The 15,987-nt window shown below is 38.7% G+C and overlaps 1 protein-coding gene across 1 annotated transcript in view; it reads right to left on the reverse strand.

Moving 5' to 3' along the window:
• nptnb (neuroplastin b) overlaps positions 1 to 13,787 on the reverse strand; it is a 40,785-nt gene extending 26,998 nt beyond the window's left edge. The window contains exon 1 of the mRNA XM_057850955.1: positions 13,168 to 13,787. Coding sequence (XP_057706938.1) covers positions 13,168 to 13,243 — 76 coding nt within the window. The 5' untranslated portion in view covers positions 13,244 to 13,787. The remainder of the gene's footprint in view (positions 1 to 13,167) is intronic.
• Positions 13,788 to 15,987: the final 2,200 nt, after the last annotated feature.

The following is a 15,987-nucleotide window of genomic DNA, read 5'->3' on the forward strand; positions in this document are numbered from 1 at the left end:
CTATATAACAATCGCATAAACTCGCCTCGAGTATTCGACCACAATTGAAAACGCACAATAAACAGTATAAAAGGTTATACACTGCCAATGGGAAAAGCCATTGGCAGTGTATCAAATACTTGTTCTCCCCACTGTATATACAGGCGTTGCATCCGTGGATGCTTCACAAGCAACAAATGTGCACGCAGGCTTGCAGCTGTAAACTATCTCATCTCTCACTCGTCTCTCGCCCACTTCTTCGTGGGTGTAAATGCGCTCGTCCTCGTGTGTGTGCATGTGTTCTTCTTCGTGTGTACATGCCCTCTTACTCGCATGCAGACTACCTGCACTGCGCTTGCTGTGCCAAAAGAAAAGCATGCATCACAAAATGAAGTCGACATTAGGGCTACAGCTATCGAATATTTTAGTAGTTGATTAATCGATAGACTAGTAAGTTCGAATAATCGAGTAATCAGATAAGGAACATGAAAAATTAAAATACCTGAGCTGACCCTCAAACAGTATTATTATTATTTTATTAATGAGCATGTATGTACAAAAGAACAATTGGCTAATTTACATAGAAAAGGTCCGCTAGCTTAAATGCTATAAAAAGTTTTTAACAATCCTCTGAACAAATGGTTCAGACACATATTCCCAAAAAAAAGGGCTAAATATACAGTGGGGAGAACAAGTATTTGATACACTGCCAATGGGTTTTCCCATTGTATTGTATTGTGTATTTGATACACTGCCAATGGGTTTTCCCATTGGCAGTGTATCAAATACTTGATCTCCCCACTGTACCTATAAACTAAATTATGAATGCATTAAAAAACATTAGCTCAAACAAAAACCTACATTGGTCTTAACAGAGAGCAGTTGGATTCGGCCATGTGAAAAGAGGCAGACCAGAGGGCGGTGTATCCATCCTAATCGATAAAACTAAATGCAAACACTTTCAAAATAAACCATGACAACACCACTTTAATTAAACGAATACTCGAAGCAACAAAATTTAATTTGAATATTTTTTTCTAAACGAATACTCAAGTTAATCGATTAATCTTTGTAGCACTAATCAACATTATATTTATTTATTTATTTTTTTTTTTAACTGACTGCTGCTTCCATGTCAATTTGTGGATATTGTTCATGTTCTGTTTGTTTGTTTGTATGGTGTTGTGTGTTGTTTTGTTTAAATGAGAGAAAAAAACAAAACAATAGAAAATGTTTGACTAAAAACCGACTGTAGACAAAATGGCAGACGAGACTCCAGCGTCGTACAGTCAAAATCACGTAAGTTGTGTACGTCATAACCCGAGGACTGACTGTACATGTTTGTTTCAATTAAGATGAAACAACACCATGTCTCAACAAAAGGAAAATGTTTTAAACATTAAATATCGATATTTCTAACTGTTTTAGTCAAAGACAGGTCTATTGAGGAGCCCCGTCCCATATTGTATATTATGCATTGTTCAGCTAGGACATTGTATCGGACATTGTATCGCTTTTATCACAACACAACTCTTTCTCATGTATTGATTGTTATATATTTTTTATTTTTTTATAGTTAGTTTTTTTTTTTTTTTTTCATCTGTGTCACTAAGATACCAAGATGTCAGAATGAGTAACTATTTGTACTTGCAGTTATCATACAGGGTTTTGCCATCCTTTTATAATGGTGCTGCCCAAAACATTAGAGGCTTACTAAAGGGACATCACACATCAGTGTCATACTGTGACCAGTTTTAAGCTCCTTCAAAATGTGAGGGATTATTTTTCTATGTCAAAACTGGTCTACTGTTTTATGCGTGTATTCTTTTAATCTTACTGTGATAGTCATCATACAGTGTATCACAAAAGTGATTACACCCCTCGCATTTCTGCAGACATTTAAATATATCTTTTCATGGGACAACACTGAAAAAAATGACACTTTGACACAATGAAAAGTAGTCTGTGTGCAGCTTATATAATAGAGTTAATTTATTTTGCCCTCAAAATAACTCAAAATATAGCCATTAATATCTAAACCCCTGGCAACAAAAGTGAGTACACCCCTTAGAAACTCCATCCGTAAATGTCCAGATTGAGTACTGCTTGTCATTTTCCCTCCAAAATGTCATGTGACTCATTAGTGTTACTTGGTCCAGATGTGCATAGGGAGCAGGTGTGTTCAAATTTGTACTGCAGCTCTAACACTCTCTCATACTGGTCACTGAAAGTTCCAACATGGCACCACATGGCAAAGAACTTTCTGAGGATCTTAAAAGACGTATTGTTGCGCTACACGAAGATGGTCAAGGCTACAAGAAGATTGCCAACACCCTGAAACTAAGCTGCAGCACAGTGGCTAAGATCATCCAGCATTTTAAAAGAGCAGGGTCCACTCAGAACAGGCCTTGGGTTGGTCGTCCAAAGAAGCTGAGCGCACGTGCTGAGCGTCACATCCAAATGTTTTCTTTGAAAGATCGTCGCAGAAGTGCTATCAGCATTGCTGCAGAGATTGAAGAGGTGGAGGTCAGCCTGTTAGTGCTCAGACCATATGCCGCACTCAACCTCAAATTGGTGTGCATGGCTATCACCTCAAGAGTAAGCCTCTTCTGAAGACGGTACACAAGAAAGCCCGCAAACAGTTTGCTGAAGACATGTCAACAAAGCACATGGATTACTGGAACCATGTTGTATGGTCTGATGAGACGAAGATTAATTTGTTTGGTTCCGATGGTCCCAAGCATGTATGGTGGTGACCAGGTGAGGAGTACAAAGATAAGTGTGTCATGCCTACAGTCAAGCATAGTGGTGGGAATGTCATGGTCTGGGGCTGCATGAGTGCTGCAGGTGTTGGAGAGTTACATTCCACTGAGGGAAATATGAACTCCAACATTTACTGTGAAATACTGCAGCAGAGCATGATCCCCTCCCTCGCAGGGCAGTGTTCCAGCATGACAATGACCGCAAACACACCTCCAAGATGACCACTGCTTTACTGAAGAACCTGAGGGTAAAGGTAATGGACTGGCCAAGCATGTCTCCAGACTTGAACCCAGTAGAACATCTTTGGGGGATTCTCAAGCAGAAGGTGGGGGTGCGCAAAGTTTCAAATATCCAGCAGCTCCGCAACGTCGTCATGGAGGAGTGGAAGAGCATTCCAGTGGCAACCTGTGAAGCACTGGTCGACTCCATGCCCAGGAGAGTAAAGGCAATTCTGGATAATAGTCGTGGCCACACAAAATATTGACAGTTGACATGTTGTATGTTAATATTGACAATTTTCACTAAGGGGGTGTACTCACTTTTGTTGCCAGGGGTTTAGATATTAATGGCTATATTTTGAGGGGAAAATAAATTAACTCTATTATATAAGCTGCAAACAGACTACTTTTCATTGTGTCAAAGTGTCATTTTGTACGTGTTGTCCCATGAAAAGATATACTTAAATATCTGCAGAAATGCGAGGGGTGTACTCACTTTTGTGATACACTTTAGCCGTATTGTATTTAGCATCTTGGACACAGACTTGTAGGTGTCTTCTGTTGAAATGCTATTGTATTGTGCAGCAGTAACTATTTCGTGGTATCTGGTCGTTATCACACTTTTGCCGTTGTCACAAATCCTTCTGCCATAATGTGTTGTGCTGAGCGGTCCGCTTTAGTTGCTACAGAACCGCTATGTCTCAAAAAGCAACTGCTTTTCAGTAACTAGTACACTTTAGGGATGATCACATGATCAGAAATCTGGCCAAATCACACTGTTTTCAGAGGATCGAAATCAAGTAAAAAAAAGATCGGGTTTTAAACATGTATTTTTATTTTTTTAAGGGCAACAAAATAATCCAAATGTACAAGGATATTGCAACAAGACACAAAATATATGTTTCATACAATGCAAAATCACGATTTTTCTTTTTTTATATTTTTAACTCTAAACCACTACTGCACAAACTAAATATATTTATCACAATGGGATAGTTTTATTCAACTAAAAATAAGAATCATTTGGGTATATATATATTTTTCCGTCCTAATATATCGGTATCGGCAATTCCTCAAAATCAGGTGACAAAAATATGTGATCGGGACATCCCTAGTACAGTTTCATGGTCGTCATCACATTTTAAGCAACAACACCAGAAACTCTTGTGTGGGGGCTTTGCAAAAAAAGCCACAGAAGAATGCAAGACACGTTTATAGAGTTAATCCTTTTTGATGTACACTGAACTGATGTGATGTCAGATAAGATGACGTCCTTTCTTCCTCTCATATTTTATTTTTAATTGTATTGCGTAGCCAGGACAGATGTGTGCACTACACTTATATATGTTATTGTATTTTTATATGTGCTATAATCTACTATAGTATCTTTCCTTGGTCCCACAGTTTGGTGGATGGTATTACAGTACATATCAGACAAAGTACTTGTACGCCTCTGCTAATTACAACCATAATAATAAACATAGATAAATTAACAAATTCTTCAAAACCAAGCATTTTTATCGATGCTAAGGCAGAACTGGCTTGGCTTGGTCGTCCTAAAATCACCAGAGTGGTGGTTATTTGCTTTCTACACTTGTGACATTACAGTACACCTTATGTAATGGCACGGTGGGGGAGCCATGTGACATAGTGTCACTGTTATTTTGCAAATTCAAATAATACTGCGCCCGTATGCTGTCATTTGAATCGCACAGCGCCACAGCAACAGTTTAATGAGATTTAAATCCCAGTAACTCTTGCTGTGTGCTTGACATGCTCTAATCTGGCCCTGTAATCACAACAGTTAAACGTGTCTTTTTATTGTCTTTTGGAGGTCAAAGGAGATGGTGTCAAGTTTGGAGCAAGACTGAAGGATCTTAAGTGCCCCCCCCACCCCACCCCCCACCAAGTTGTTATCCCTTGCCAATAGCATGGTACAAACCTTGATTCAGTTACTAAACCTGATATCGTTATCACATTATGTAGCATTTCATCTCTGACCTTACACTGTGCATTATGTCTAACAAGCACTGTATTAGCACAAAATGAGGCCTGGCCATTACACCACTGAACAAATCTGCAAGGCAAACTTCTATGCAGTGTAGCGTTAAATGTCAAACGCCTTACTTTATGAGTTAACGTTAGCAGATGTGTCTTTGTCATGGTAGTTAGGGACAGTAGCTATGTAGCCAATGCGGGTTATTGAGCAAATGTGTTATTTCTATTCATTACAGTAAGTTTATACTTCCTGCTTTTGTTTCTATTACAGTTTGCTTTATTATACTGAGCACAATGACCCGGAAAAGTGACCAAGCTTCATGTAAAAGTACCACTTGTTTCCTACCACCCATATTATAGTATTTGACTTAAATACATACAGTACAGTGTATCACAAATGACTTGATAGTATCTTTAGTAGGTACTTACTGAACTGTAGAATGAACAGCCATCATTTAACAACTGGTCAGCAACTAATTTCCATCACTGTTAATACTAAACTAGACCTTTCTCCTCATTGTTTTGGTTAGTATTATCCGAGGCATGTTTGTAGGATTATAGTTCATCTGTCTGTGAGTGAATTTGGAGAGAGTGTTTTAACTAAGATTTTTATTAAGAGGCATCTGAAGTGAAGTGGGCTTTGCCTGAGTCCCACAGAGACTGGAGAAAGACAGAGACATATGCCCCTTTCCCACTGAAACTAGTGGGTCAACGCACGTTTTTTCCAAGCCGATGCAACCCACTAGCAATTGGCATTTGGCACCTTTCCCATTGACAAAAAAAAGCCGTCTTTTTTTTTTTCTCACCCGTCCAACCCCCCACCCCTCCTCCGCCGTGCGTAAGGTTACGTGATGTCACCACGCTAAGATGCGCGTCGACAACTGCGACCGAATTCATTCAGTTCAAGGAAGTAAACAATGCAGAGCAACATGTGAGCCTCCTTTCCGTTTGTGTTCTCTGTTTTCATGCTTTTTACTGCCCTCAAAATGTTCGAAATGCAGCAAAGGATCAACACTCTGCTTGTGCTAAGAGCAACGTAGGCGACGTGAATATTTATTTATTTATTTATTTATTTTTTAACTTTATTTACAGAAAAACGACTAACAAATAATGGGCGAACAATTCGCGACGTGAATTTTGGTTTGAAATTCAAAGGAGTTATGACGAATCACGTAAGAGCCTACGTCACCACGTAGATTAGGGTGTTGACTGTTGACCCGGGGTTTTGCTTTCACACTGCATAACGATCAGAGCCGAGGTGATTTTAACGCAGGTCGCTTGGCGGGTTGCTTGACACGGGTCGAGGCGGGTCGCTGCACCCTTCCCACTGCCACCAAAAGCCGATTGTTAGTGGGTTGACATGGGTTTTTTTTGGCCAGTGGGAAAGGGGTAATAAGAGTATTACAAAGTTACAGAAATTATCAAGATTGTGTCCATTTTCTTAGCTACTTTTATCCGTTTTGAGAATTTCAGCATTTGTGTTGTATGCGCATGGCGTGACTGACGTTACGTTTGTCACACAATGGCAGTGCGTGCAAGCGGTGTCATTTTTTGTTTAAACAATATTTTCTCCGCTATCATAATTTACAGAAATGATTGATTTTTGCATATTTTAATGCTTTGAGTTTATCCTACACCTTTCCGTTTCCTTTAAAATGTAGTGTTTGAATTTACATTTTGCATATCTCTATCTATATTAAGATATCAATCTACATAAATAAACAAACTACATACAGTATAAAGTATAACATTTCATCAGAGCTCATTTTACACAGTTGTGTGTTCGTGTCTGCATGTTATGTTTTTGCGTTCAGTGCGAGTACATATCAGATTTCACATTGAGCAAGAAAGACTCGGTCGAAGCATTGGCTCAAGGCCCGCAGCATATTTTCCAGATTCACAAATGGACCTTTTGTCCAGAGCGTGGACAAGAAACACGATAATGGACAAGTTGCTTCTTCATCTCATAGCTCTATTGATTGGGTCGGATGCAGCTTTATCATGCTAGTCTTAAAATGGCCAACTCCACCTTACTTGATTGCAAAGCTTGGCAGAAATAAAGACAAAAAGGGCCACTTATTGGCAAAATGGAGCTTATCATACTCCTATGCTTAGTGCAGTACTCGTGGGTGCAACTTTTTTGTATGTTTCTTTGTACAATATTAAACTAAGGTTGGCAGGATAGCTACTTCAAAGATTCAAGATACATTGCAGACTGCAAGGATGAGAACAAACTATTCATATACAGGGGGGCAAATAAGTATTTAGTCAACCACCAATTGTGCAAGTTCTCCTACTTGAAAAGATAAGAGAGGCCTGTAATTGTCAACATGGGTAAACCTCAACCATGAGGGACAGAATGTGGGAAAAAAAAAAAAAAAAAGAAATTCACAATGTTTGATTTTTAATGAATTTATTTCCAAATTAGAGTGGAAAATAAGTATTTGGTCACCTACAAACAAGCAAGATTTCTGGCTGTCAAAGAGGTCTAACTTCTTCTAACGAGGTCTAACGAGGCTTCCTGTATTAATGGCACCTGTTTTAACTCATTATCGGTATAAAAGACACCTGTCAACAAACTCAGTCAGTCACACTCCAACCTCCACTATGGCCAAGACCAAAGAGCTGTTGAAGGACACCAGAGACAAAATTGTAGACCTGCACCAGGCTGGGAAGACTGAATCTGCAATAGGTAAAACGCTTGGTGTAAAGAAATCAACTGTGGGAACAATTATTAGAAAATGGAAGACATACAAGACCACTGATAATCTCCCTCGATCTGGGGCTCCATGCAAGATCTCACCCCGTGGCGTTAAAATGATAACAAGAACGGTAAGCAAAAAATCCCAGTACCATACGGGGGAACCTAGTGAATGACCTACAGAGAGCTGGGACAACAGTAACAAAGGCTACTATCAGTAACACAATGCGCCGCCAGGGACCCAAATCCTGCACTGCTAGACGTGTCCCCATGCTGAAGAAAGTACACGTCCAGGTCCGTCTGCGGTTTGCTAGAGACCATTTGGATGATCCAGAAAAGGACTGGGAGAATGTGTTATGTTCAGATGAAACCAAAATAAAACTTTTTGGTAGAAACACAGGTTCTCGTGTTTGTAGGAGAAAGAATACTGAATTGCATTCGAAGAACACCATACCCACTGTGAAGCATGGGGGTGGAAACATCATGCTTTAGGGCTGTTTTTCTGCAAAGGGACCAGGACGACTGATCTGTGTAAAGGAAAGAATGAATGGGGCCATGTATCGAGAGATTTTGAGTGAAAATCTCCTTCCATCAGCAAGGGCATTGAAGATGAGACGTGGCTGGGTCTTTCAGCATGACAATAATCCCAAACACACTGCCAGGGCAACAAAGGAGTTGCTTCGTAAGAAGCATTTCAAGGTCCTGTAGTGGCCTAGCCAGTTTCCAGATCTTAACCCCATAGAAAATCTATGGAGGGAGTTGAAAGTCTGTGGTGCCCAACAACAGCCCCAAAACATCAGGAGATCTGCATGGAGGAATGGGCCAAAATACCAGCAACAGTGTGTGAAAAGCTTGTGAAGAGTTACAGAAAATGTTTGGCCTCCGTTATTGCCAACAAAGGGTACATAACAAGGTATTGAGGTGAACTTTTGGTATTGACCAAATACTTATTTTCCCCCATGATTTGCAAATAAATTCTTTAAAAATCAATGTGATTTTCTGTTTTTTTTTTTTTCCACATTCTGTCTGTCATGGTTGAGGTTTACCCATGTTGATAATTACAGGCCTCTCTAATATTTTCAAGTGGGAGACCTTGCACAATTAGTGGTTGACTAAATACTTATTTGCCCCACTGTATATACTGTTTTCTCATTTGGACATGATTAAAATTGAAGTCTTCCTAACTTTATTGCTTGATGGTAGATCATTTAAAGGAGTACTAACTTTTTTTTCTACTGCAAGAAAGTGATGTGTGTGCCATCACTACTCTGATGTATTTGTGTTTGTGGAATAAGAAATGAAGCTATCATTATACGTAGGTGAGATTCATCATTCTCAGTAGGGCGTATTGTTAGAACCTTTGGGGCATATGTCACCACCACAGTAACTTTAGCCCCAGCAAATGGTGCTGTACTGTACATTTTTATTGTATGGTATATTTACTCTTTTAGACTATTAAAATGGGTAATCACATGTACTGGTATGAATATTTTTAGGCTTAATGTTAATTAATGCAATTTTGATGGTCTGTTTTACTCTTTTATTTCATTGCATGTTTAATTTTACGTCATACCAATATGCTCCTCTAGTCTCTTTTAGTCTTTTTTTTTTTTTTTTTTCTTTTTCATCATAGTGTTGTCTTATAGCCTTCATAGCTGGCAGCATCATCACAGATCTTGGCGAGGCCGCTGCAGCTGTGCACAAGGAGGCCATCCATTAAGCGTTAATGGATTCACTTTCACAAAAGGACCTTAAACCCACGCCGCCGTGTCGTGGCGGTAAAAATAGAAATGGGGCAGAATGGCCAAGAGGGGGGGAACAGAGGGAACACTTTTCACACTCATATCTTCTGCGGGAACTCGACCGCCCACTTTTTCCCCGATGAGCATGAGGAGGAAAGGAGCCACGGAGTCTCCCTGTGCTCTACCCCCATCCTCCTCTCTGAAAAACGATGATTACATCTGATGCACTAATAATTATCAGTCTACGCGCGTCACAACCTTCAGGCTGTAATATTGAAGGAAATCTAACATTACCGTAGATAGAAATTGATGCATCAATCAGCCTAGAAACTGAACGGTGTCAAATAATTCAATGGGGTTCAGATGCAAACTTGAAAATAGCTGACCAGACCTGTACTGTATCATTCAGTGCATTGACTTAAAATAAGTCCTCCCCGCAGATCTCTTTTTCAGTTCTGTCCAAAATAGATGGATTATGGGATAGAAGATTTTTCATGTAGCCAAGATTGGTTAAATGCCTCACGTAACACTAAAAGCACTCCAGGGACAGAAAAAAGAGAAAAGAACGGTATTCCTGGGATAAGAATTTGTTATGAAACTGCTGTGGTTTCGAGCTGATTTTCTTCTTAATCTACTCAGATACACCTAACATTAACATGTTATTTTCTTTAGTGCCGTATTTGTTCAAATAGGTCAAAATAAATCCTCTTTTAACTAGGACAGTTTAGGTGTGTGTCAGCCCTTGTCATCCCACCCTCAAAATGTTTTTAATCATTTTATTAACAATTGCATGGTGGGTGTCTGATTATCCCACACAAAAAACTGAGATGGGGTATTAGGCTTTAAATTTAAGTTCGCACATTAATTCCCTCCCCTGCGTTTTTGTTGTTGTTTTTCACATCACTCAGACTTAATATAACTTATTTATAGGGCAAAAATATGCATTTACGCAAGTGATGAGGGGCTATTTATATTAGATTCATGTCAACAACAAATCTTCAGAGCCTAAAAAAAGAAAACATTTAAACATGCCTCTATTTGGTGATTGCATAGCAAAACATTGGAGATGCAATTCTCTTTAAGAGTTTTATAAGATCTGAATGTGAGACCATCAATGTGTCCGTAATTTTTAATGAATGAATATGTCAGGGGGTGGGGCTAGTGGAAGGGGGGGAGGAAGATGATTGTGAGTGTGGATCTATGGGATAACAGTTTATGGATGAAAGAAATGGTTGTTTTTGGGTTCATTTTTACAGTTAAAGAGGTTATTAAAAAACACTGCACACCTTAGTTCCATCATTTAGGCAGATTCTATAAAATATTGTCTGTATTTTCAAAGGAAGGCATTTGGTTAATTCCCTGATGATTGACGTGGAGATTCAGGCTGCTCATCAACAAATGTTAGCAAAATGTCCGTGTTTTATATGCCAAAACGTGTGATTGGGAAATAAATTCAAGTGAAAACCATCATTCCGGAGTTGTTTAGTTTAGACTTCCACATGTACAAAATGATAACTCTCACCTTGGGTCATGGCACAGACACTACACTGAACTAGGTTGCTGCAGCTCGTGGTGTCACACACCATCATACAAATGTACCACATAATCTGTGCATGTGTGATTTTCATCTTAAGTATACGCCCCCCTGCCGCAAATAGGAAAAAATCCTCAAATTATTGTCGCTGCCCAGAAAGATGAATGTAATTTCCAATAGATGCTAAAAGATTGAAGCAAATCAATTAAAGCGGTGACTGGAATTTTGTTTGGATTGATTTACTGTATTCACAGTAGTCTAGAACAACATAGAGAAGGAATACTCAGTAAAGCATTGCCGGATTCTCCACAATGCATCTTGTTGCATGTTACAAACTGTAAATATACTGTATATTAGTATCCGCCTTCCAATGAGGCTCATCAAAAGTTTTAGCTACCATACCAGCCTAAATAACAGCCTAGCACAAGCCAACATGATATCCCATATAGGCATACAAAAAAAGTACAATAGAAAACACACTCTATACTTCAAATAATTAAACTCGCCTTTCGGTATTGAAGTACAACAATAAATGTTTATTTAGACTAAACTGATCCCCATGGAAGCAAAAAAAAAAAAAAAAAAACATGCTTTTCACATCTCAAAATTAGATTATAAAACGCCATCAATTAATTAAACCTTGCCACAACGCCACTGGTCAACAGAATGGTGCTAAAGTAATTCTTGAATTGCTTTGGCATTAGTACAAAAACAGCAAATAGGTATGTTTTTTCTGGAAATAATGCAAGATATGTAAAAAAACAAAAAAAACAAAAAACAAATCTGCAAATGCCCACCCATTAACATATACATTAACATAACATAACATTTTTTTTTTTTTTTTAATTAATACAAGTAAAGGCATTTACTGTATATTTGGGGAAATGATTTGATATCCGAATTAATTAAGTTGCAAGCTTGGTCACGGACTGATTGAAACAATTAGTCAGGATATATTAATAACTTGAGTTCAACACAAAAGCAGTTGGACATGTACAGTAGAAGACATTTTTAGATCCGCTCTAGCGGTGTGACACTAGGGCCAAGTGTTTAGATGCAACTGGTTTCCAAATTCCATTGGTGGCCAAAGGGACAATCTTGGTCTTACACTACTACAATTAAAAAACAAACCCTGAGGCACAAATGCTAATTTGCTACTTTCAATGAGTTGCAAGAAATTGTGAACATTGTTTTTTAAAATCATTCATCATTGCTGCTTATTCTCACGACGGTCGCCGGGGTGCTGGAGCAAATCCCAGATGACTAAGGGCAGTAGGTGGGGTACACACTGAACCAGTTGCCAGCCAATAACAGTACACAAATAGGGAAATAAAAAAATTAATCGAAGATGGCGGTACTTGTACATTTCATTATTGGTCCCAGTGGGCCATGGGATGTCAAATGTATATTGGTTGGAAACAACACAATCACAACCATATCAATATGCTTTACAGCAGCTCGTTGACATGGGAGTTCAAATTTAACACCAGATTAATCTGTGTGCTGCCAGGTCACCAGTATAAATTGAATAAACTCATCAACACTGTATGGTTGTAAAAGTGTGGCAACTTCGTGGACTACTGGGTCTTTGTTTCCTTACATCATGGTTGCAAGTCGGCCCACCAGCAAACAATCCAACATACTTTACGTATTTATTAAAAACTGTGATTCAGTTCAACAATTTTGATATAGTGTTGTGAAAATGTGACATATTTGCAAAAAAGGAGGAACACAATTACCGGATTAACATTGCCCCAAAAGCCACATCTGGAATCGGGAGCCCGTTAATCTGGGAACCAGTTGAACCGCAACATCAGTATTTAAAAGTAGGCTTCAAAAACACATGGGGCGAGTCTTTCCACCTTCGGGGTGAAAACAGAGCATACCTCGTCAAGAACTGTACAGTCAAAGCCCAGCAAACATTGCGGGGGAAAACTGACAAGGTCCAGTGATTTAATGTAGAAGACTGGTTAGGTAGAGGTACTAAGAAAAAACATTGAAGAACAGCCTGCACACAAGTCATAATAGTCATTTCTCAATGTTAGAGGCGTTAAAGCCTAACCTGCATCTTAGGGTGTAATGCAGTGCAGTAGAGTCCAAATCCTCTTAAAGTCACTTTGCCCCCTCTATTAATTATAGTGTGTTTGCATTCAGTCACGCCATGGGTCACATCTGTTTTTTTTTTTTTTCCTTGTTCATCTGATTTTTTTCTCTCTCTCTTTTAATTCTTACCGTTTTGAGCCGTGACGAAGGGCGACATCAAGTTGCCCAGAAGCACCAGGAGCAACATCACTGCACCAGGACGCATCCCGTCGTGGTCTCGCTCGGCCCCCAAAAATGCAAAGGGAGGGTGAGGGAAATGGATAATCTTGTGTCAATCACAAGCTTGACTAATGATAATAATAATGATGGTGATGGTGGAGGTAAAGAGACGCGCGCAGCATGGCAGCAGATTCCTTGATTTATGGTTGCAGGAATGGGGGGGCAGCCGATGGGTGGTTCCCTTCTGTGGAAAAGGGAGGCGATGAATGGTGTGGAAGCGGCCGGCGGCTCTCAGGGATGCCGATGTGCGGCCATCGGCGGCGGAGAAGCCTCGTCGGATTGCAGAGGAGGTTGGATAGAGGGAGGGAGGGGTGTCAGAGCGATTGTCCACAGCGTAGTTGGGAAGATTCAAAGATGCGCACGCCGATGCGCATTGGCTCGCGCTCTCTCGAAGGGCTTTAAAATGGTGCGTAATTACGCACGGATAGTGACGATTACATTTCTACCACCCTCGAGCTTGTTGTTTATTTCACACGACGTGACTGGTGCATCTCTTCCTCCTTCATCATCTTCGTCTTGTTGTATTTTGAAGGGAGTGCGCGCTCGCCACCACGTGACTTCCTCTACTTATGGCTCTACTCTCTCTCGTGCAATATTAATGCTGCAATCCGGTCGACAGAGATGATGATGCCTTTCTCCAAGGCACTCACGTCCATTTCAGTCGGCTGCTTTAATAATTCTAATAGACGGAAACGCAATAACATTTTGACGTGACTGTTCGTTTAATGTCATCGCTAAAGGTGTCCTGTGTGCAAGCATATCTCCTTGAAAAGTTCAACATGGCCTCCTGTTTAATCCCCTCTCTGCCCTTGTTAAATCTTTGCTGCTGCAAGTGCGACCTCATGCGGTTAACTTGGCGAAGTGCCGTTTAGTCGCCAACTCTTCTCCCCGCTTCTGATATGAAATGTATAATTTTAGATTGTCCCTGAAGGCAGCGTCTGATTGATGGATGGATAGATTGCTTAGATAAGTTATTGTCCCACTTCCACTTACTTTATTTTCCCATTTTAACCCTTTATAGAGCACGAATTTAACTCATTGCCTGCCACTGACAACGCGAGACATCCAATCCAGTTTAACTGGGAGAGGCTGCCATTAAAAATGGATTGGACGTCTAGCACCGTCAATGGCACTGAGAGACGTGTGTTCATATAGAGGTAGATTTGTGTCTTTATTATTCAGTCAAAAAAAAAGTTGCTTCAATCAAAATATATATTTTCAGTCGAAGAAAAAGTCACTTCAATCAAAAAAAAAAATGTGCTTGAATGCAAAAATAAATTTGAAACGCAAAAAATGTATTTGAAAACTATTTTTCTTTCATTAATTTTTTTTTATTACAGTCGTTTTTTTTTAAACACCTTTTTTGATTGAAGTAATGTAGTTTTGCATTTGGACCACATTTTGGCTAGGACATGTGTGTCCTTATTATTTAATCAAAAAATAAGTTGCTTTCAACAAAAAATATATATTTTCAAAATAAAAATCACTTCAGTCAAAATTTTAAAAAATTCTATTGTAGAAAAAAGTTTTTGAATGTGAAAAAATATTTGAGGCTCAGAAATTCGCATTTGAACACTTAATTTTTCATTGAAACTGTTTTCTTTGATTGAAGTAATCCTTTTTGTGTTTGGGCCATATTATGGGTAGGACATTTGTGTCTAAATCATTCAATCCCAATAAAAGTTCCTTCAATCAAAAAAACTTTTTAATCAAAGAAAAAAATCATTTGCAAAAATATATATTTTGAAAATATTTTTTTATGTGAAATAGATATTTTTTTTTATTGAAGTGTCACTTTTTTGAAAAGCAAAACGTTTTAAACTTTTTTTTTCTTATAAAGTGGAAAAGTCACTTTTTTTGAAAAGCAATACGTTTTAAAATCTTTTTTTTTTTCTTTTAAAGTGGAAAAAGTTTTGAGCGCACTTTTTTTTTTGAAGTTGAAAAAGTTTTGAAGGCACTTTTTTTCTAATGAATCATTTTGACGCAAAGATCCAACTTAACCGCTACATCCGACATGTTTGAGTGACAGGTGACTACGCCAATGGACTTTTTTAGTTGATTGAAAATATATATTTTGATTGAAGCAACTTAAAAAAAAAATTTTTTATTAAATAATAAAGACACAAATTTACCTCCACATGTTCACAGCCCGACCTCATAGTTTTAAACGCAAGATAACACCTAGTGGCGGATTCTCATGAAATCTATGCATTATGATAATGAAGGACCAAAGCGATCTTACCAAAGCAGAATGCTATGATGACACAGTAATTTTTTTTCAAATTTTTTTTCATCAAAAAAGATTGAGCCCTCCATATATTATAAACATGTAATGGTATGGTATGGTATGGTGAAAAAAGAGGCTTAAATAGTATTATTATGTGAATTAGAATCATATTTTGAGACTATTCGACTATATACAACAATTTGGCAAAGTGCAGATGACGAGAAATTAGTCTTTTAATTTGCCGTTTAGCCACGCCTACCATTATAGGGCTCTAGCGTCCCCAACAGGAGGATGACGTCGGCAGGGTCATTGTTTCATCTGATTTAGAATTCAGCCCATTGAGGGGGAATTATTCAGAACGAGGAAAATGCGACGAAGAGAGCCGCAAAATGTCATTGTTTCAGTCTCTCTACTCCAACATTTTTACAGGATATTATTTTTATCGAAGTATTTTTCCCCAATTGCTAAATAAATGGTATGATCATGACAAATAATAGTCTTGT

Source organism: Corythoichthys intestinalis, chromosome 1 (assembly GCF_030265065.1).
Source record: "Corythoichthys intestinalis isolate RoL2023-P3 chromosome 1, ASM3026506v1, whole genome shotgun sequence".
Lineage (NCBI taxonomy): Eukaryota > Metazoa > Chordata > Actinopteri > Syngnathiformes > Syngnathidae > Corythoichthys > Corythoichthys intestinalis.